Raw genomic sequence first — 23,808 nt, 5'->3', positions numbered from 1 at the left:
CTTCAATGTCGCTTTGAAGATTCTGTATGTTGAGGTGCAGGGATTGAATTGTATCGTCTTTTTCCAGACTTTCCTCCAGCTCAATGAGTTGGTCCTTCAGTGCCTTGATTTCTGCAAATTCACCATATCACGCTGTGCTGATTCTTTTTCGTGCTGACAAGAAGACACCTCCAGATCCTTCTGGAGCTTCTCAATCAACTTCTTGTTCTCTTTGATCTCTGCGGTCATTGTGCCATTTGCGTCTTTCAGCTTTGCTTTGCTCCTCTGCTGATCTTTCTGTGACTTCTTGAGATCAGCCACTTGGGCCTTCAGGTGCTCCACCTCAACACAAAGGATGTTTTTTTTCAGCTTGCCGGTTCCTCAGAGTCTTTGCTAGAGCCTCTTTTTCTTTCTGCTCCTGCTTCAGGGCTGCTTTGTATTGAGCTTTAGTGTTTTTTTCCTTCTTCAAGGCCTCTTTAAGAGCAGCTGTGTCTCTTCTCTCCATCTCCAGGGCTTCATGACGACCATCTGATTGCTCAGATCTCTCAGATTCCTCTGCCTGTGAGAGATAAAACAATTAATAGTTTGTTGTGCTTTTGTAGTATTTTTAGTTAAATATGAAAAGTGTAGGGTTCCCTCTTGAACAATCAGCTGTGCAGCTTTAGAAAATTAGCAAAATTACGACATCGCTCAGATGTCATTTTTATATACAACAATACTACTCTAGGAGCAGCGGATTTCCCGCGGCTCATGTTAATGCAGTTTCGCAAGCAAAAGAGAAATAGGTTGACCTTTGGGTTATGTAAAAGAGAGTGAGTGTTTGGTTTATCCGTTCTCAGCTGCTGTAGAAACATGGCGGTGCAAGATGGCGAAATATTCTTAGTTTTATATCCCATTTCTGATTCAAATTTATCCCACTAAATACTACAAACTGTCCCTTTAAGGCGTTGAAGGTGGGGGGATGTATGAGCAAAATTAGACAGCGGTGTCAGCTGCATTATCTGACTTTTTACTTGACGTGTACTTTATCTCGAATAGAACCGCACTTTATTAGTCCCCCCCCAGGCAAACACTGTTAGTTCTGTCAGCACATTACTACTGTTTGCACTGTAGGCGCTGGCAGCACCGTTAGTTGTGAGACTCCGGCGAAAGTTGCTGTTATTCTGGAAACCGTTGCCGGAAGTCGTGAGTTTTATTCTGACACAAGCTTGACGCTGGTCCTGGTCCCACAGCCGCTGCCCCTCGCGCCGTGGTCCCGTTATCTGCCAGTTACATGTTGTGAGTTTGAAACATCGTCCGGGGATGAGACGATAGACAAAAGAAGACGAAGTTCATCAGAAAACTTTAATTAAATTCACCTGCAGGATTTGGAAAATGTTTTTGGTTCCGAAGTGGTGGATTTTCATCGTCTGTGTGTCAGGTAAGAGCAGACGAGCAGGGAAAGATTCAACCCACTCGGTGCAAAGTGGTGCAACAGGTTGTTTAACTCAGATTTAAGTTCGGAGTAACGTTACCACTGAGATAGCGTCACTTTAACGACGCTAACTACACCGATTGAACATGTGCAGAAATAATTAAGCTTTTAGACTTAACTTTTTCCCATATGAATTACATTTAATAACATTTTTTAAGCCAAACTTCAGTTATTCTTCCTTAGCACATAAAGAACATGTATATTATGCACACGCTGCAATGTTTTACGCAGGACATATTAAAGTGCGTTAATATAGCTCGGTGCGTTGTGGTCCTCTGTGCTCGTATGCTGCGGTTAGTCATGTGTGGATGATCCGACCCGGAGCTGTGGGGGTCGTGGATTAGGAGGTCCAATTTCTGACAGATTGAACTCGTGATTTAGCTAATTAGGCCTCTGAGAGAACTGACAGGTTACCACTTAATTTAGTAACAAACACAAGACCTTAAAAACATGTTAGGAAAATGTAGGGGTGCAATCACGATTCTTTTTTATTGTTGATTATTTTTTTCGATAAATCCTAAGTGATTGTTTGGTCGTAAAATAGTTTGAAAATGGTGAAACATGTGGATCAGTGTGTCCCAAAGCCCAAGATGAGTTGTGTCCACGTCTCAGATCATCGTTATAGAGGAGTGACGTTGAAGAACCCAGAACATATTCACAATATTCACAAGTTATTATTAGTTAGTATAAGTTTTTTTTTTCTTTAAATAATTACTCAAACCGATTATTAGAATAGCTGGTGATTAATTTAATAGTTTACAACTAATTGATTCATCTTTGTTGCTCTAGAAAAATCATGAAACACATGATGTGTGTGGAAAAATCAACATACCTTGATGAGAAATGTCATTACAGCGCAATTACAATTACAGTGCAAGTTGGAACAGAATACAGAAAAGTAAAAGTACAGTGTAGGCTATGTGAGAAAACAATCAATAATGTATTCGTTGAATAACATATTAGTCAACGACGAATCAGCAAAAATGTTGCTAATGATTAATCATTCAAGAACTTCTTTTACACAAAATGGCTAAAATGTACAGACAAAACAAGACAATTTATATATATATATAGGCTATATATATAATAACTAAATACAAGATACAAATACATTAGGTGCAGTAGCGTACTACACTTTATACAACAATGAAGGAATATACGCATACAGGCTCATTGTTGTGATAATGAGCCTGTATGCGTATGCTTTTAGCACTGTAGTAGTATACGGGCAATGCTTTCTTAAAGGCACATTACATGTTTATCTCCGTTAAAAGACAGTCAGTGAAACAGCATGCATGATTTCTATCTGTAACAAGTTGAAAGAAGTTGTTCTCCCCGCGTCAATGCAGACAAATACTTTAATACACTCAAGTCTCGAGCATTCTCAGCAAAACTCCACTGTCCAATATGACAACAGTAGCTGTTTTAGCCCTCCTCCTCCTGCCTTCATGTTCTCCTCTGCGGCTTCCTCTGAAAACCAATAAAGGCTGGATCGCCCCCTCAGCCTGTGATCCCAGGAAGACCAACCTCCTGGCTTTTTTTGTTCCACTTCTCAGAAGTTAGAGAAACGAAATCCTTGAGGAATTTATGTTCGAGTCAGTTTGATTCGTCTTGGTCAGAATTGCTTATTTCTTTCCCCCTAAAATCCACGAAACTCCAGCCAAACCTATACTGTGAAAACAACTTTAGATACACACACACTTACAGATACCATTATTCACTGGTAGAATAAAAGAACTGTCAGGCAAGGTGTGAACGAAAGTATCAAGAGGCTTTAAACGCATCAAACTTGACCGTTTTTAAAATGTCTTTGTAAACAGACCTCACAGTAGCAGCTGAATCAGCAAACATCTGGGAGGGGAGATTCATGGTCTGTCTGATTTGCTTTAACGTCTGACTGGTGTTTTATTAGTTGCTCTTTGACGTTTTTGTATTTTACTGTCAATGAGATTGCTTTGAGTACAAGAACTTCAAGGTTTTACCTTTGATGTTACTCATAAAGACACGCGTAGAAATGTTCAGCTTTTGTTAAACGGGCCGCAACTTATGACTATTTTCATTATTGAGTTGTTGTATGCAATATAATCAATAATGATAATAATTAATGAAGTGTTCAGTCTCTAAAATGTCAAAAAATAACTTCAAATATATAAAATGTATAATAATTCAAAACAGAGAAAAGCACCAGATTCTCACATCTGAGTAAGTAGAACCAGCTGTTTGGTGTTTTTGCTTTGTAAATGACTTTAATGGTCAATCAGTTGTCAGTTATAAGTTGTTGTTGATTCATTTTCTGTTGATCAACTAATAGATCAACGGGCAAATCATTTGGGCACCAGCCAGAACTGGGCCTGCGATGTTTTTAATAGAAAAGGTGTCGGTGTGTGCGTCCTTGTGAAAGTCTGCAGAAAGCCAAGAACAAGTCGTCTCGGTAAACACAACACTGTGCTTGATGTAGCTGTTGGTGTTCTTTAAAGACCGGGGGAGGGTGTGTGGTTAGTAGAAAGAAAACAAAAGTCTTTCAACGGGCCTGGTCTGGATTAAGTGAAGCAGCTCATCCCTGTTCACTGGTCCAGCTCAGTCTCACCTCCCACTGCTCAGCCTGAGAGACACACACAGCTGTTTCTGGGTGTGTGTGTGTGTGTGTGTGTGTGTGTGTGTGTGTGTTAGGGCGAGGGGGGGGGTGTGTTCTCACATGGTCACCACCCTCTAGTGTGTGTTGCTGTTGAACTACCGAGTTGGAGCTCCTGATCATCATGTGACCCAGAGTCAACTCACCTCACAGTCAAACGACCTCTCCTCGTTTTCTGATCTTATACTTAACTTGCCAAACTGCACAATGATTCATTTCATTCTGGAGTGATCATCCTAAAATACTCCATGACGTAATGAGGGGAGCGTGTGATTTGTCAACAGGAACAGGTGTCTCCTTACACCTCGACTCAGCATCTGAATCATTGTGTGCTGCTGTCTGCTGTACTCGTCCTTAAAGCCCCTTCATTACACACTCCCAGTCACTACTTAAACCTGTTTTGGCTGCCAGATCTGTTGAGTGTTTGTGTAAGCCGGCAGTTTTCAAAGTCTGACACTGCGCCGCCCCCCAACAACAAACTGGTACCATTCAAAATATGCCAAATGAGCTATTCACAGATCCTGTTTGCAATCATTCAGTATGATTTTTTAACTAAAATGAAAGTAACGGTTCATCATCTAGACTTGTTTTTCTTTCACACTTGACTGAACCTTCTTCGTTATGTCCTCGTCCTCCCACAGGTGTCCTCCCTCCCCGTTGCTCGGGGGTCAATGTGTTTGTGAGAGATGAGAAGAAGTATGCCGTGCTGTTCCAGTCCGTGGTTCTGCCGTGCCAGTACAACAGCGTGTCCACCCAGACGCCCGTGGTGCAGTGGGTCTACAAGTCGTACTGTCGGGACCGCACGCGGGATTCCTTCAACTTCCCCGACAGCCTGAGCGGAGGCCAGGGAGGCGGCGGGCTGACGGGCGGAACCAGAGGAGCCGCCGGAGGCTACGAGACGGGGATGACGGCGAACTACCTGGACTGCGCCGACAGCAGCCGGACGGTCCGAACCGTGGCCTCCATCTCCGGTTCCTCAATCACGCTGTCAGAGTACTACAAGAGCAGGGACATCTCCATCATCAACAGTAAGACTTATGTGGTACTAGCCTTCATCTCTGGTTCCGTGTCTCTGATGCTCATGGTGAAAATGAGCTTCAGTCTTTCCTTTTCAAATCACACAGCAGCTGTGTAGCAAGGCCAAAGGCAGAACTTCAGCTCCCCATCTTTAGATGGAATTTGACTTCATCCGCTGGCAGTGTGCAACTCGTGCTGGAGAATTGTTTTTACGTCAAGACGTGAGGGGTGAAACAGATAGCCGCTCATGAAAAATGTAGTAAAATACGCAACTAGAATTAAGCAAAGAAGAGACACATATAACAAGAAATAACATAAAAAGAAAGCAGCGCTTTGAAACACACTCAAAAGCAGTTTCTTAGTTTTCGTTTAAAGGTTCGGTTAAAAAAAGCAGCCTCTCTGGTTCTTTTGTAACATATTGATCCAAACTAATGTTCTCATTTCTTCTGCTGCCAAGTTTTATGAAAGCCATAAATCCGAGCATCGGCCCAGCCTTCACACAGATTCCTGATTAAATGCCCAACGTGAAGTCAGAGAGACATCTGCACACACGCAGGAGAGGGCGAGAGGAGAAGACACGTTAGAGCTTTCAGAACAACCGGGTTACCCTCCACAGAACTAATAAGTACATGTATGTCCCCACCAGCAACACTTTCAGCGCTACAGTTGATCAGGTCGATTCTGAGGGAAGAAAAAGAAGAAAACACCTCATCAAACCCAGCCCTGTACTGCCAACGCTTTACCAAATTCACTCGTGAGCTGGGCAACTTGTTTGGCAATTCAACCACAGCACTCCTGCATACAGGGCACTAGTGTTGTCAGTTAATGGGTAATGATAGACAAATGTATCTGAATTAGCTTCCATAGTACTATTGCAGATCTGTACACAAAATTACAAAAAGTACAGAAATACCTGAAAATATGTTTGACCTAATTTAAACCATTACAGAGTTTATCTACCTGTTTCTTTTTAGTCTTAAATATCAAAATCAGTATTTGCCTCAGAAATACAGTGTTGGCAGCAGCACTCTCCCCAGCATGGCCATTAAGTACTGCTGTGATCCGTTGGTAAATGTGTCTTTTATCAACGTATTGATTTAATAGTAATAGTTGTGTCAATTCGAGCCCCACCTCTCTTTTCAGTTTCACAAATAACAATGTTCTGAATATTTTCTGTTTATTATCAGGTCATGAACGATTGTGAGTTTTTAGCATTCATGACGTGTTGCTCCATGTAGAGTATTAGCACAAAATAAATAAAATAAAATATCTCATGATAATAAAGAAAACTAAAGTGGTTTAAACAATACTGCACCATTTTACGACAGATCAGCCGTTATTCATCCTCAGTTCTACATTCCCTTACTGTCTCACCATCATGTTATTTAAGGATCATCTAAAGGACACTGCTGTGCATGTGTGTGTGTGTGTGTGTGTGTGTGTGTGTGCTTCTTGTTGAACACAGAGAGGTAGCCTTGTTTGCAGGCCTCAGATTTATGGAGCTCTTACTCTGGTTGAAGAATCGACCTTCTCTTCACCAGCCAGGAACACGGACAAAAGAGATGGTTTTCACGCTGTCCTCTCATTCATCCTGACATCCCTCTCCTTCCCTCTGATGTATTTCAATGGCCCGCTTTCATTTTCCCTCTGTAGATCTTTGCACATCAGACCCTCCACACACACTCTTTATCTTTTCTCTTTCTCTGTCCCACTCAGCCTCCTGTCCTGAAACAGGTCGGCACAGCGATGTTTTTTGTAAAAAAAAAAAGAAAAAGTGAAAGCTTTGAGATTGTTGCCTTTTAGAGACGCCCGTTCATCCAGGCTCATGTAATCCTATTCAGTGTCACAGGGAGCCTGGAGTCTGTCCCAGCATGCACTGGGCAGCGGGTGTTAATCACATGGCTAACACAGTCAAACCAACACACTGACTTGCTCTTCCAGTCACAGTGGTGAGGTCTGGTCAGCTTGTCTCTCCTCCCCCTTCCTTAGCTAACAGGAAAAGGAAGGGAATTATACAACCCTGTTTCCTGTCTGCTGTATTTACATGTCTGACCCCCTCACAATAGAGTCAGCGGCCCCAGTATTGTCTTCTGTGTGGGATGCTCGGCCCAAACTATATTTTAATTGTTTTTTTGAGTGACATGGAATAACGCTTCTTTGGGAAATTTCCCTTCCATAATGAGAAAAACATGAGGAGTGAAATGTATTTTCATGCATTGTCATAAATACACTATCTGGCCAAAGGTATGTGGGCACCATTGTTTTTTAGTGTTCAGGCTCGTCTGGTTTTCTGAACGTGACTGGCCTGCACAGATCCCTGACCTCAACCCCGCCCCACCCCTCTGGGAGGAATAGCACCGCCGGCGGTTAATGCTTCTGGTTTTGGAATGAGATGTTCTGCAATCACATGTGTGGGTTGCCACATGAATTATGAATTGAGGGGTTGAGGTTTAAGCATTTTAATCTGAATCCAGTATCAGTTTGCCTATTTAATGAAACTTCTCAGTGAACCGACCTTTCGTGTTCCACTTTCTAAAGTTACTAAGAGCATAAATACCTAAAACTAAAAAGATCCAATAAAGATCAGTCGGTTGAGAAGAGGGAAACAGTTTTGAGTGGCAGGCTAATCAATGGTCCCAACTTGTAGCTGAAAATGAGGTACGGTTGAACTTCATTTATCATCAAAGAAATTTGGGCCGAAGACGTTGATTAAATATGTATTTAGGAGGACTTTGTTGCACATCTTTAACCTCTTCCCTTTTCTCTCATGCAGAGGCAGACCTGCGCATGGGAGAGGTCCAGTGGGGAGACAGTGGAGTCTACATCTGCAAAGTGGTGATATCGGATGATTTAGAGGGTCAGAACGAAGCCTCCGTGGAGCTGCTGGTTCTTGGTAAGCTGCCACTACTTTCCCAGCATGCCTGTTGTGAAGGGTTTCAGCTTGGTAAGAACTTGGCCACGCCTCTCTGTGAATATTGCCTTTATGTCTCATTGACATCCATTCAAATGTGTTTCTGGTGTGAGCAGACTGAATGAAACAATGTGTTGTTCAGTCATTGACTCCAGCGGTGTCCCATCCCAACTCATGTCCAATCCTTTGCATGTAATTAAATCATGGGCACAAAAAGTTGAATTCTTCTGTTACATAACACAGCCTTTTAAAAGCTGACCCATTCATCACCGACGGCACAATACAGGCTCATTAATGAGCTGATTTACGACAAACGGTGGCACTTCTAGGGGAGTCTGGCTTAATCTGTCACCACAGCAACCGCATTCCCTCATACTGTATGTCACCGTATACGTTTTTATTAAACGTGACTGCAGGACAGTTATCGCTTGTATTGAGTCTTTGACACGCCACTTAATCCTGTGTGTGCGTGTGTGTGTGTGTGCCTATTTGTGTATGCAGGTGTGTGTGTAGAAGTGTCTGTACAGTGACGGTGTACTCGTCTACGTTCGGTTACAAATGTTCCCAGAGCAACGGCTGAGAGGCGATGTGGCTCTTGCTGCTCCAATTCACTCTGAGGCTGAACTTTTGTTTGGCCGGCACTCAGAGACTTATGTGTATGCACACAAGACACACACACACAGAAATACACACAGAAATACACACATAAGCACTCGACGATAAGCTTTTACAGTTTGCAAAGACTTGAGCCCGTTCTGTGAACTGTTGGGTCCTGGTCGGACTCTGTGTGACAGATAATGCTACAGGCAAGTGAAGATGACGTGATTTTCCTGGATGCCCTTTGCAGTAACCTGAACCGAGAGACTCTAAATCTTCCACAGAGCCAAAATGTTGTATTTCCTGGTCTTGGTGTAGCTAATATGGCATGTGAGGCACTTTTTGTGTTTCCATAACAACAGTTGGGGCCACCGCGACTGGCTCGGGCGTCTTTTGTCTTTTTTTTTAGAGAACGGCTTCACAGCAAAGAAGGGAGGGAAGATTTAATGACGTGGAGGAGGGACAGCAGAACTCAGTGATACAAAAGATGGAGGGTGACACCATGTGAGGCACTCGGCTGATTGAAAGAGGGAAGAATTCTGCTTCCCTCTTTTCTCCCTTTTTACTCCCATTGACCTTTTTCGTAGCTCTGAAGCTATTTGCTAATGAATCAAAACTTTGACAAAACATTGAAATGTGCATGAGGCAGGAAATGTACCACGGGCAAAGTGTTCCTCGATAAAAGATTGAACCTTTTTATGGTGTTAAGTGGACGAATGTTCCCCAAAACCTTTTTAAGCATTCAAGTGTCATTGTATCCAATCTATCGCCCAACAGGTACTGGACTTAAGAAGCCCATAACAATATATGGGAGCTTAAAAGAAACATTAGCAATATATCTTCCGATAGGAATCTTTTTAACAGAAACACAAACAGTCTTGATACAGATTCCTGAAATGTGTTGTTAATTTAGAAAACATTTTGATCAAGATATGATACCAAGATGGGGACTATTTACAGTGTTAAGATGAAGTTGTTAGTGCTCTCTGGTGGACAAACTCCTGAGCCCTGTTCCAAAGCATATGAACAATAAGTCATGTGTAAGCTGGACACGACCTGTTTGTAGTGTTGCTTTGAACAATTACGGAAACTTACCTGGTGTCTGCGTCTGCATGTGTGTGCGTGGTGTGTTTTTTTAAATATACAGCGTCTCTATAAAACTCTCAGCAAATAGGCTCACCTTCCCTTTACAGTTCATTCCCACAGGAGGAGTATAAGTGTATAAATACCTCCCGTGTGGATAAACACATGGAAAAACAAGCAAACCCAAAATGTTTGAAAGTAAACCTGGGTGAATCATCAGCCTGCAGTCAAATGTGCGTGTGAGTTCACAACTGAGCTGCCAGTAAAAAAACAACAGGTTCAAAAGATTTGAGCAGCATTTAAATGCACATAATGCAAACTTCAGCACCTAGTTGTTTGAAGATATTCAACGACTGTGATTCAGCTGCTTCTCAATAAACTTAAGAGGGTTTCTTTCTGTTTTCAAATCCAGCAAAGAACACGTTTAGCCTTCCAGAAAGATACTGAGTGAGGTATGTGCACTGTCAGCCAGAGTGAGGCCAAGACAGTCCAGCCTGCTCTGTGGTTCTCAAGTCCTTTCCTTCTCCTGCTCGGCACCCTTTTCCTCCTCTCTGCCCCGATCACACCAGCAACAGTAAAACACCCGTATCTGCTCACATCACGCTCAATCTCTGGCTTTTGTTCACAAAGCTTCAACTCACGACGTGCACCGTGCTCATGGACGTATGCACCCAAAACAGAACACACTCGCTTTTGAGGCACATTTTTGCACCAGCTTGTGACACGGTCATTCAGACTTCTGCTGTCTGACCTCGTGTGGAGTCCCATAAAGCTAAAACTAAAGGAGAAAGACAAAACACCAGCAAGATACCAGGGAACAACAACTGGCAGGGGGTGATGTTTTTTTAAGGATTTTTAAAAATGTGTTTATTTGAAACAAGTATTTACATGTAGAAGTCAGTCAATCTCACAGTAACAATATAAAAAGCCAATACATCGGCCTCAGCAAGTCATGACGTACACTGTCAGATATTCAAAAAACGTACGTTTATTATGTCAATTTTATTTCCAAATGAATAAATATGCAGTCAAACATTGAAATATAAATATAAATATAAAAATGCCCCATCAGTCTTTGCCATTGTCTCGCTATCAAAGCCTCATGGGAGCTGTAGTTAAAGAAATAGTTTGACATTTTATGAAATATAAATATTGGAAATATGAGTCTTGGCGTCAATGTGAGCCAAGAAATAGTCCCACACATAGCCCTCTATAGAACTGATGTTTTTAATCTTTAGAGTCACTTAGTGTTTAAATGTAAGTGTTCATTCCTGTAGTAAATGTCAGTAATTGATACCAGGATACTGACGGACTACTATATGATGAAAAAACACATTTAGTTGTATAAGCTAATATGGAGGTGGCGTGCAACTCCAGCTGTCTACAGCTACTTTCTTGAATTGATCAGCGGGTTTGGTTTGTCAAACTAGAGCTCTTTTGAAGGGAGCGAATGAAAGGCCTTAAGGTGCTCCAGGTCTCATCACGGAGCCACTATCCTCTCATCAAGTCAGGGAAAAGGTTTCAGGAACAAAATGTTTCTCTGCGGTCTGTTTTGCTGGCTCTGGACGCGAGGAATGTTCCCACCTGTGATTTGTGCAGCTCTGCATGTAACATTACTCACAGCTCCTGCCTACTTGTCATGGTATCTTCACGAGGATGATTCCTGTTCTAGTCTGTCTTCTCACCAGACCTCAGATTACCTCACAGGTTCACGAACCAGATGATCGACCTGCTTATCAGTTTCTCTGTCTGGAGACTTTCTGGAACAAGACCAGAGTGTCCTCTGGTGCATGCTGCCGTTGTCCTCTCTTTATCTTTCTCTGGATGTCCCTCTGGTTTTTGTCTTGCTTCTCTCCTCATGCATGCTGCTCCTGCAACAACTTTCTTTGAATCAGTCATTTATCTCACTCATTCCCTCTCTCCTCCTCTTCCTCCTCCTCCTCCTCTCCTGTTGTCACCTCTGCTCTGTCTCTCTCCAGGTTTCTCAGGTGTGCCTGAAGATCTGCTGCCAGGCTTTGACTTGAAGATTATGCCAGGTAGGGGCATAATGTGTTCTCCCCCTCACCTGGTTCCTTCCATTCATGCTAACCCTACTAACTGCTCTAACCGTGGCTGGAGGAACCATTTTGGGTGGTGGTGGCTTTTGGGATGGCTTTTTGCACACGGTATAAGAAATGTAGAAGAAGACTGATCTGATAAGATAGAGGCGAATAACATTTTTCCACCATGTTAAATGGTTCCTATGCTAACAGCTCTGATGCTATCTAACCTGATCCCCTCTCACGTTAGTTAATAATGCAACAGGTGTTTATTATTCAGAGCCGTTTTTGACCCAACGGTCAGTTCCGCATCCGTCAGATAATGAGCCGGCCGTTGCTCCCACTACGATGAGCTGTGCTTGAAAACAGCTCTTATGGTCATTAAAGTTATTTATGGTTGTGGTTAGAGTGTCATCCCACATCATTTGGACACCACCCAGTAAAAAAAAAAAACCCACAGTGATCAAGAGGGAGGGAGGTTTGTTTATGCCACGTCAAATTCCTGTAATACACATTTGATTATCACAGAGTTTGTGGGGAAACGATGAATGAATGCATGAAGGAAGTAACTCCCAAATTAACATGGTATGAGTCAGTCAGCCAGAATGGTTAGTGCAAGCTTATCTCTGGTCTTAGTGTTGCATTAGTATGTGCTGTTGTCCACATCGACTCCCACAGTGCTCTGAGACGTGCGTTTGTGTGTGTGTGTGTGTGTGTGTGTGTGTGTGTAGGGGTCATAATGGTTGCAAATGAGATCACATCACAAGCTAATTTGTTGTCACAGCCAAATCTTCAGTATCTTCCAGAGCGGTGTAAACCGTGCCTTTCCTTCCTGTTAGAAAAATCTGGTTTCCTGTGTGTGTGTGTGTGTTTTTTATAGAGACAATGTCGTCCTTGGTTTTACATTGTTAAAGATTTCGTTATCTGCCCTCAACTTCCCTTTCCTTTGCTTTGTCTGTATAGACAGATACATGTAGTTTATCTGTGCTACTTGCTGTATCACTCACTTCAGTGCTCCAATACTCAAGCACCGTGTGTAAAATCATCTTACTTTAAGTGGGAACTCATATTCTGGTTAAGATTGATTGTTTTCTGATTTGTTAAGTCTTTTACTTTTACTTCCTGGAAAACAAGAAAACGTAAATAAAAACTTCCAATAATAGAAGACACATTTTTCAACAATCCCGCCGTTTCTCCCTTAAGATGTCCCATAGCTCTACAGGAAGGTTTCCTCACTGTGTTTTTGCATTTGTTTTGTTTTGTGTTGTATTGTTGTTGTTGTTGTTTTCATTGTGATTAATCTATTTAAATCTCAAGCAAAACAACAGTAAAAGTGTATTAGGAAATCTAACAATTGTAGTTTGCATTTTGGCATTGGCATCTTTTTTCTTTAGAAATGTAACGATGAGACATTCTTTAAATAAGGTTAAAATAGCACACAGTGTGCAATTGGGTTCAGTCAGTGTAAACATGGAGCCTGTACAGAGGGAAAGCAGGAAGTATACTGCTAATTTACAGACAGATCATTGGAAGTGAGTACACAGTGATCTGATCAAATGAAACTGTTCCTATGTCGATGTGTGCTTGAATGCAGGATTCTGCGTTGTGTGTACTTGCAGAGTGGGTGTTCGTGTCGGCCGTGGCGCTGGGCAGTGTCTTATTCCTGCTGTTGTTTGGGGTTTGTTGGTGTCAGTGTTGTCCTCACTCCTGCTGCTGCTATGTCAGCTGCTGGTGCTGCCCTGACACATGCTGCTGCCCAAGACACTGTGAGTATAAACACACACACACACACACACACAGGTGCAAAAGTGACCTGACAGTACTGACACTGTTTGAACGAAGTATGTTTTTCTGAGTCTGAATGGCGTCGCCTGTTGCTTTTGCAGTATACGAGGCAGGTAAAGGTATAAAGACGGGCACCTCCACACCTGCCTACCCTCCATACTTTGTCACTGGTGTCCCCACGATGGTCCCCATCGCTCCCCCTTCTCTGGTGGACAAGATGTCTTCCGTCCCCCCTTCGGATGGAAGCCTACTCACAGCAGGTGAGGTCTTACTTAAGATATTATCAGTGTTTGTTTGTTCTTTTACGCCATTAATTACCCCAAAGTTTATTCTTAAATTGAAACTATTTGCTGGGCGTTAAATAATCTACAAGATAAACTTCATTTGAAAGGTTTTATGAGGAATGTAATTGTTTCTTTCAGTTCCTGTTTTATTTTCTCTATATGAGAATGTGAATATTGCTTATGGACAAAATGTTGCAATTTTGGCCAGAAGCAATAGTAATAGAATGAAATAGGGAAATAGAAAACAAGCAAAAGCACGAGTGTGATCCTCAATCCACAATGAACAAACACACACAGACAAACAGAAGTTATCCATGCTGATGGCTCAAGTGTGTATCTCCAGTGCCGATGCATGCTGTAGGGGTTCCCTACCGCGTGCCTTCGCCTCAGGATCAGGACTCTCTCAGGGTGCTACAGTATGTAGAGAAACAACTGGCTCACTTCAACCCTGCCAGGTCCATGAGCCCCCAGTGTAAGCTACATAAACCCACCCTGTGGATTCACTCTCTGAAAATGCTGTCAGCATCTTCTATAGCATGTTGATGCATGCGTCTTTTTGGCTTTTTGTTCCCTTGAGCTTGTCTTGGCATGTCTCTGCACCAGCGCTCTGAATTTCCTGTAGTTGAGATGTGCGTCGCAGCAGGTGTGCATGGCTTCCCTGAAATAATATGTTTTCATAATTCGCCCTCCAACACCGTGTCATCGCTTGCAGACCTCGACTCTGACCGTCTTCTTCTGCAATGTCTCTGTTTTTGTATTTGATTCTCTTAAATGCTGTGCTTCCTTAAAGAGGGATTCCCACTTTATTTGTTTGTCTGTTCAGTTGTTCTTCTTCATCTAACCATTCCCTCATTTGGACCTGTCCAGCTTGTAGCCTGTCCGAGCTGAGCTCCCTCCACGAGGGAGATAACGGCTTCCGCCAAACATACCGGAACGTCCAGAAGAAAGCTCTGCCTGCCATCCCCGACCACGACCCTCCGCCCGAGCCTCAACGCTACCGCGACAACCGCAGCCCCGAGCCGCAGCGATATCGCGATGACCCCGACTCAGAGCCCCGCCGCTGCCAGGAAGAGGATCTTCCTCCGCGGCGGAACAGCGACGACCCTCCGTCCTTCTCGCAGTCGCGCAGGCCTGGCCGAAATCAACGGCAACAGAATCACAGCGATGAGGAAAACCACAACAGGTACAGATACTCTGTTTACTGATTACAGAAAACTGATGTCCTATATACAGTACATGACGTTTAAGCAATCAAAGAACTGGAGAAATATAACTGTAACCCATTTACTCCAGCAGATCTACATTTAAATAGACACAAAACTCAGAAATCTGTTGACCTTCTCTTGCATCCGTTTCCTGTGTCACCTCCCTCTCTCCCTGTTGGTCCTCTCTCAACCTCGGGTTGTGTTTCGCAGGTGGAACCCTCGTTCAGAACATCTGCATAGAAAGACGTACCGTACTGCCGGACGAACCTGCTCACTGGATGAGCTGGAGGAGTTTGCTGCTTCCTACAATCGGAGGGAAGGCAGAGGGGAAGGGAAAAGGGAAGAGGAGAGGGGAGAATATGAGATGGAGCTTCGGGAGTTCAGTCGATATCCATCCTACCGCAATGGCCCGCCTCAGTATTATCACACGGATGAGAATGAGCTCGGAGACGACAGCGACCACGAAGATCATCCCAGACGGAACAAGAAAAGCGGACACAACATAAGCCCACTTCAGTCACCCAAAAAGAGGAGGGGCACTTGGGACAGCGAGCGCCCCGCTCCCCCTCCTCCCAGAGTCAGTCCACCATCAACTTCTTCTCAAGAGAAGGACTACGACGGCACCTTCCTGAACAGCCTGCTGGACCGCAAGGCTAAGTTGCGAGGGGTCAGCCAGGGGAAGAGCGGGGCCCGGGGCGAGGAGGATTCAGACACGCCCTCAAAGGGCAGCTCGAAGAAGAGCAGCGGGGAATCTAGTCGGCACTGCAGCCGCTCACCCAGTAACAGGCCCGAGGCCGACTCACTGCCCGCTTACTCAGACACGGAGCGAAGCAGGACTGACAGGCCGTCTCCGCGGCCGCTCCCAGCGAACGCTCGCCCCTCTCAGCCTCCTGCCCATCCCCTGCCCGGTCGCAGGGAGGAGCCCAGAGACAAGACCCGCAAAACGGTGAGTTCCATTTAAGCCTTTGAATTATTGGTTGGTTGGTAATGCTAATTTGCAGATCAACAGCAATGACTAGAGCTCATGTAGCATCTTTTCTAGTTTTTGAAAATGAGCTATTGGTGTGTAAATGATGAAAACGTTAACACTGGGCTAACGGCAAAGTGTTTAACACTCAATGTTGTATTTTCCTTGCTTTTAATTAAGGGAGTTTTGGGGAATTTCCACCAAAATCGAGGCCCAAGAACCTTTTGAGAAACTCAGAAACTAAACCAGCATTTTGTCGAGAGGAACCAGGGATTGCATTTAGTTCCCGGCGTCGGGGGTAGAACGTTTTGATTGTTTTGGAACTATATGCAGAAAAGTTCACATATTTCAAACCTGTAAAAATGACTTTATCTAGTATGAGTGTGTGAAACTCATGTCATCATGTTGTCTTCCCCACACAGCTCTGAGAAATTCTTAAAAAGGTTTGTAGGCCTACAATAAGTGTTGTTGTTGTGCCTTTGACAGGTCAGGTTCAGACGCTACTACAGTGAAAACTAGGTAGAATACTCTGTTCAGTATCCAACTACTCTCAATAACAATCTTAACTGGTTGTCTCCTCCCTGACAAACCTGGGTCAAAACGCTTTTCAACATCAAAGGCTTGGACAACATAAATGAATTGACCAGAGCCATATCTTTCAGGGGTTCTAATCAAATCCTCAAATAAATTCCAAAAACAGTTGAAATGCAGTTTGTCCCAGGTTCATCATAATAACCGTGTTTGGCTAATGTTTACTATCTCTTAACTCCCTCATTCTACTGAAGAAAACCTGTTCATATTGGCGTGTAAACTTTCTGTCGTTGTGATAATCAATTTCATTTTTGTTTCCTCACCAGAGCACTCTTCTCAGCCGGGACTCCCTCATCGTCTGACGGACTGAAAGCCTCACAGACCGAGCACTTACACTCTACAGGAGCTGCATGTCAAACATTACTTTTATTGCAAATACATGCAATTGACTGTGCAGGAAAGCTGAATCAGCACCGATGAATGAAGAAGTGGACAATAGAGACACTTTTACTATTGGGACTGACACCGGGGTTCCTGCCTGTGACGTCGCCGAGTGATGAAGTCATCGCTGTTCGGTTTCTGTCACCGGCTGCCTCATATATATCTCAGCTGGACTAACACTGAACTAGTGCAGGCTATGACCTGGACTGCCACCCCCCCCCCCCCCACCCCCCCCCCCCCCCCCCAGCAGGACGCCGTTTATCTCCTCTCGTCCCTTTAGAAAAGACTAGTTTACGCTTCCAGCACAATGACTGCATTCATTTCCACTTGATGAGATATCTGCTTTAAATAAGCACAGTTGCAGAAAAGGAGGTATATGACAACAGCATTATTGTAGAGGACATACTGTAGCTTCGGCTGGATAACAAAACACGCTCTGTGTCGTTCAGTAGCACATTCAGGGACCAAAGCACCTAATTCAGACAGCTTTCCCAATGAGATGTTAATGTTAACTAAAGCTGGTAGTAGTGATATGATGTTTATCTACAGAGGGGATGGACAAAATAATGCAAACACACCATGGAAAAGGACTCTTACAGCTGCATTGAGCAGAAGCCGGGCCAGCCCTATAGCATGCAACTCTGTCCCCGACTCACTGACTTAATGCGTCAGTGAGTCATCGGTCGGTCGAGTGTTGGAGTTTTCCCATTGGCTGTTGCTCTTTCGAATTGAATAGGCTGCAAATATTCTCTTAATTATTTACTCAAACATGGCTGAACCGTGTCATGTGATATGCTACTTCAGTACACTTTTAGAACAAATATTACTGGAACCAATGCAGAAAAATTCAATTGTCAATTTTGAATACCCAAGAATTTACATTATAGACACCACTACTGACTATTCCTGCAAACAATTTGGCCAAAATGTAGTACAATGACACGGTCAAGCCATATGCTAGCTGTTGACGGTGGGCAACTTTAACGTTTTGGTTCACTCTCATCAACCCCGTCTCCAACTGCAGCTGTACCCACTGTACATTACCTGTCCAGCACCAAAACAGCAGACAGACACTGAGAGTAGCCGGGGAACATAGCGGAGCATTTAGCAGCTGGAGAACCAGATACTTGTTGGGAGACCAAAACAGAGATACATGGAGAGTGAATATTCGACTGAAACGCAACACAAACACAACTCCAAATGAATGAGAATGTTGTAACTGCTAGATGTCTAAATACAGCAACTGTTTTCTTAAACGTTCGCCGTAACAACTGTATAAGGTGATTTTTTTAATATACTGTACATATATATTTTTTGATGTTTTTAATTTTAACAGGTGTGTTTACAGCTTCTTCTACTGCCCCCATGTGGCCAACATATCTATTAAAGGAGCAGTAGCATTCAGAGGAATCTATTGGCAGAAATATAATATAATATTTCAGTAATCAGTATGTTTTCTTTAGTGTATAAATCACCTGAAAATAAGAATCATTGTGTTTTTGTTACCTTAGAATGAGCCGTTTGTATCTACATACAAAGGTGTCCTCTTCACGGAGCCAGACGCCAGGTTTCTACAGTAGCTCAGAACGGACAAACCAAGCATTGGCTCTAGATTGGCCCACACAGGTGTTTGTGTTGGGCCACCATCGTTCTTCGAACACGCTTGGCACACGGGAGAAGTTTCAGTTAGGTTGCAATCTGTAACTTCAACGCTAGGTGTCGCCAACTCCCTACAAACTGCACATTTTTACTGTTACTTTACACGCAAATGTGTGTCCCCAAACTGTAGGAGTGCCAGTCAGAAATATATTTGATAAGTTAATGAGAATAGCAAACGGAGGGTCTGGACTAATGCTGCAGGCTGACCCAATACGACCCACATTTGTTGCAGCGCAGTTACTTCTTTATACTACGTTCCTTATTCATGAAGCAGTAACATTGTTTTGTCTCCTCTCTGTATGTCTCTTCATCTTCTATTAAAACATGTTAGTTTGCACAAAGTAACTATTTTCTCCGAGGGACTAAAACCTGATAACATGTTGTATGTTTTTGTAACTGCCACTTGCCTGTCGCAAGATCTTTTTTTTTACTACAGTATGAAGACATTTTTATATGTAAACTGGACCTATTTCTGAGTGTGGTGTGATATGATAGATGTCATTTGTAAATGATTATGTTTGTTTAGGCTTACCAGTGTGACTGTGTACATAAGATGAAGTGCCTCTGATTTGATAACTGTAATTCAGCCTTTTCTTATCACTGCTGAGTCAACAGCTAAACCAACACCTTCATACGTTATCAACAGTCACACAAACACATGCAGAACACACATTTGCCTCCTGACTTTTTACGTCTTTTGTTCTAACATTACACCAAAAAGTATTTTATTATTCCTGCCATTATCTTGTTGTTTTTTGAGAAAAGTCAGTGTTTAAGTTTTCTTCCATCGTATGTTCTGCTGTCTGGTACTGACAACTGTGTGTGTGTGTGTGTGTGTGTGTGTGTGTGTGTGAGAGAGATGACTCTTTACTTTTCTGTAAAGGAGACAATGTGTAATTGAGTATGACTCATGTCTTTGTTCATTGTTGTAATCGCAGACTGCCTGTCTTTTGCGCAGTTGTTTTGTCATCAACATAAATAATATGTTACGACAACTTTTCTCTCCATAACATTTATTTATTGGCGTAACACAAACATAAAGACCAAAAGTGTTCATCTCTCCATCGCAGAAATAATGAAAACCAGGTTTTATTTTAGCTTATTGTTCTTTATTTTTAGGATGTTTTCATCTGCTTATTAGGTTGAATATATATGATATGTGGTATGGTTAGTGCACTTATTCATCTATACTACTATATATGTACTTTACCTCAGTATGAGTCTGCTACAGTTGTACTTGAGTATTAAGACTTTTGTTCTGCTACTTTGTACTTCTTTGAGTCATAATTACAAGTTACTTTGGAGATAAAGAATTTACATAATATATTGTTTTTTAATGTAAATACTCACAATGTGTAAAGTAGTTTAAATTAAACATAAAGGAATATTACATTCTGGAGATGACGTGTTTTTAACTCAACAGCAAAAGTTGCTAATAGTAAATCTGTTTCTCTACTTAAGAAAGAACTAATAGCTTCTCTTACTCAAGCACAAGATGTGAGTGCTTCTTCAACCACTACAGGGACGATGAGATGATACTAAAACACTGCTTGAGGAATTCATTTGATTACATTCACAGAAAAGCACTCATTGTTTTGGTTTTGTGTGTTGTCCTTTCTGTGAGAGAGAGATGTGTGTTCATCTGAGCCTCCTTCACTGCGTGTTTGTGATGGGAGGGATCGGTTCAGACGGTGACCACTCACAGCTCGAGGGTATGTCAGGAATGCTGTGGAGCAACTTCCTCCTGGGGTCAGCCGGGAAATATGACATCACCACGCACCATAGAGTAAAAGCTGTGTTTGTCTTTGTGTAGGTACTGAAGTGCATACATTTTAGCAATATTGAAATCAGAATCTGATGACAGTTGGTGTTTTTTTTGGCCGCTGTCAATCAAATCAGATCAAAGCAAACACACACAGTCCTGATAAAGAAGCGGATCATTTGAGTTTTAAAGCGTCATACTCTTAATAAATACAACAAAATTATGTTACATTTGGAAAAGAACTTTACATATGCTTGAGTGGTGGGAATAGTACTCAGATTATTTACCTGAGTATAAGTAGCAATGCCTATAAATGCCACTGTTGTGAATATAAAATCTTATCAAGTAAGACTAATAGCATGAAAATATCCTTCAAGTAGCAAAAGTTAAAGTGCTCATTCAAAACAAGCCATTTAAGAATATATATATATATATATATACATATGATATAATTAGATTATTGATGCGTAAGCATCACTTTAATGTTGCAGCTAATAAAGGTGGGTTTATCTTAATTCCTTCATGCTGCTGGTCAGATTATTTTGATATATCATAATGTATGTGTTGATTATATTTAGTATGAATAATTTAATTCTGCAGAGAAACTACAGCTGATAGATTAATGAGGAGTAAATAGTACAATATTTGCCTCTGAAATGTTGAAAATAGTAGGAAATGGAAATACGGTAATTAAAGTAAAAGTACCTCAGAAATTTGTTTTTTAAGTACAGTTCTTAACTAAATGTACTATGTTACTTTCCATCGCCGTTCACATCAGTGCAGCCACTTCTTTTACCCCATAGAAACATAGTTTTATTGACTGTAACTCAACACATATGTGTGTTAATATCAACTTTTCAGTCATTTTGATCACTTTAATTTGGAAATGTCCTTTAACAGACCGCATGTGACTTCAGGCTCAGTAGCTGCTGTGCATGAGGATTTAAATTAACTGGCATAGTGCTAAAGCTAATTTAATGCTGGTATATATGTGTTAGTTTTAAGTTTAAGTGATTTCAAGTTTACATTATAAAATGAAATGCATAGCAATGATGCAATGCAGCAGAAGGAGGTGTAAGGGGGAACGAGTAGGAAACACAGACCGGATCTTTGGCAGGAGTTTCCAGGAAAATAAAGAAGCTGTGAAGGGCTGCAGGTGCAGAGTGGGTGTGCTCTGGGGGAAAACAATCTTCAACCATTTGAAGGACTCGGAAAACACTTCAGCACAAACAGTCCCAGACTTTTATGAAGGAAGACACGTTTTAAAAGCGTTTTTCCTCCATGGAATAAACAGCCTGGTTTTATAGTTTAATCTGTAGAGGATTCAAGAGTTGAGCTTCAACATAAAACACACAAACATGAATATCCAGCTCTCAGATTCAAAACAAGTTTAGCCTGCCATCTAGTGGTTTTACACCAGAGTGTTGACTGAATGAAGAACATTTAAACCGTCTGTTGTGTCTAATAGTAACACAATAAGAAAGGTATTTTACTATGCCATAAAATCAATATTATCATATGTAATACTTTTATTTAGTTGAGTAAATATATCTGTATGGAAGGACAGTGATACCATCATTAGATAAATAATCTTAAAGAGTATCAGTCACACATCCTTACAGTATAAATCCCAATATTATGATGAAGTTGAATAATGAAATTTGAATATACATAACATTAAGACAGTCGGCACGAGACACATATTTACAGTATCCCTATGAGAATAACACCTTTATGTATTATAGTTCTAAATTAGCATTCGCAGACACTCACTCCTGGGCCCTATTCCTCGTACGTGGCTAACTGAGTTAGCCGGATAATTTTCAGGATGAGATTACATAAGTGAGGCTTTTCGGTTCCTCGAAGCAAGTTTGGAAAATCACCATAGCAACACATCCATAAGCCTGAACCTGCTCCAGAGCAGGCTTGAGCTAGATCCGCTGGATAAACTGCCACTCCCCCGGGGAAAAGTGTCAGCTCCCTTCCTCAGAGATCCATCGATGAGGAAGCGATATCAGTCAGATTAGCGTTTTATAGGGAGAGAGTTCTTCGAGATCGCCAAGATCCGTTATCACATCACTGATGACTTCCTGTACGAGCGCTATCGATTCTGCCGACAAGGAATCATTTATTTAAAGACCTTCTCGAGCCGTACATTGAACACCACACGCCATCTACTGTCTCACAGACTGTATCACAGCCTCGTGCTGTTTTGCGAGTGCTTCATGTTTGTACAGTGTCGGTGATGCAGAGAACATCGGGAAAGCCGCTGCATGCCGTGCTGTTCATAAAGTTTATTTGGCGATTAAGAACTTATGGATGTGTTCATTACATCACCATGGCACATGTTGTATTGATCACCATTCTAAATAATGTTTGTGTGCTTAGTTTTTACTTGCTCCCGTGTCCTCTTGATGGCTGGTTGAACTACATGATGGTTGAAAGCACTCATAATGATATGACAGTATTATTAGTACACCATAGATATCATTGTTGTAGAACATGATTAAGGTGGACTCATGATACGAATAGAGAGAATTACACACAATTTATTTTTACTGCTTATTATGAATAATACACTGATCCGCCCATACACAGATTCGCACACACATATTCAAACTCCTATTCTATATGGTAATCTACACATACATGTATATACACACATATATATATATAGTACATGATACATACGTGCATACACCTACATATATCCTCATAAGTATCTATTAATTGGTATCAGTTAGATACTCTTTGGGCTTGTTTTTATCTACTTATTCTGAAAGAGTTGATATAATTATTTTCGCTATAGATCTCATTGGATGATGCATTCCATTAAGCCTACTGCCAGCAGGCACATTTAAAGAAATATCATCTGATTGATTGAGGTGATGAGGCACTTAAAATTAACCTATACATTTTCCCAACACTTGCGCATTTAATGACGTCTGCGATATTTTGCCATGCTTCTCGTCTAGCCCTCGCAGCGTTAGATTTCGCCATGATTATGTTCTTGAATTCCTCATATGCGTTCATGATCATCTCCTGCTCATCAGCGGAGTAAAAAGAGGCTCTTTCTTTGCGTTTATTTGCCGTTGTACTGTTAGAAAATCATGGTTTCGGTGATCGACGCTTCCCCCTTTTGAAGTAGGACGGACACGCGCAACGATCCTGATGACTGACATCTGGTTCAAATTAACGAGACTGTTTGAGCGCGGATCAGCCTTTGAGGAACCGAGATAGCCTGATGTCAATCATCGAGTTAATTTAAGCTGGATAATAGGACATTTGATCGACTTAGTTGAACCACCTACGAGGAATAGGGCCCTGTTCTTTTGTTGGGGGGGGGGGGATTTCGATGCAGGTGATTGCGTCACAGAGGTGCGGATGAATTCACCTGTTTCGGGGTGTGGCCAGAGATGGTTCAGGTATTTACCGCAAACAC

At 42.1% G+C, this 23,808-nt stretch overlaps 1 protein-coding gene across 1 annotated transcript; it reads left to right on the top strand.

Moving 5' to 3' along the window:
- Positions 1–1,277: 1,277 nt before the first annotated feature.
- LOC306700310 (immunoglobulin-like domain-containing receptor 2) lies at positions 1,278–16,866 on the top strand (the record flags this gene model as incomplete). The annotated part of the gene is made up of 10 exons (XM_079165302.1): positions 1,278–1,399; positions 4,727–5,113; positions 7,876–7,995; positions 11,673–11,729; positions 13,352–13,498; positions 13,619–13,777; positions 14,145–14,273; positions 14,669–14,984; positions 15,217–15,952; positions 16,831–16,866. The coding sequence occupies exons 1-10, from the start codon at positions 1,354–1,356 to the stop codon at positions 16,864–16,866; spliced, it is 2,133 nt and encodes a 710-aa protein (XP_079021428.1). The 5' UTR covers positions 1,278–1,353.
- Positions 16,867–23,808: the final 6,942 nt, after the last annotated feature.

This window comes from Pholis gunnellus, assembly GCF_910591455.1.
Source record: "Pholis gunnellus genome assembly, chromosome: 1".
Taxonomy (NCBI): Eukaryota; Metazoa; Chordata; class Actinopteri; order Perciformes; family Pholidae; genus Pholis; species Pholis gunnellus.
Note: the sequence above shows the minus strand (reverse complement) of the source record. Positions and strands in the feature narration are given on the sequence as shown.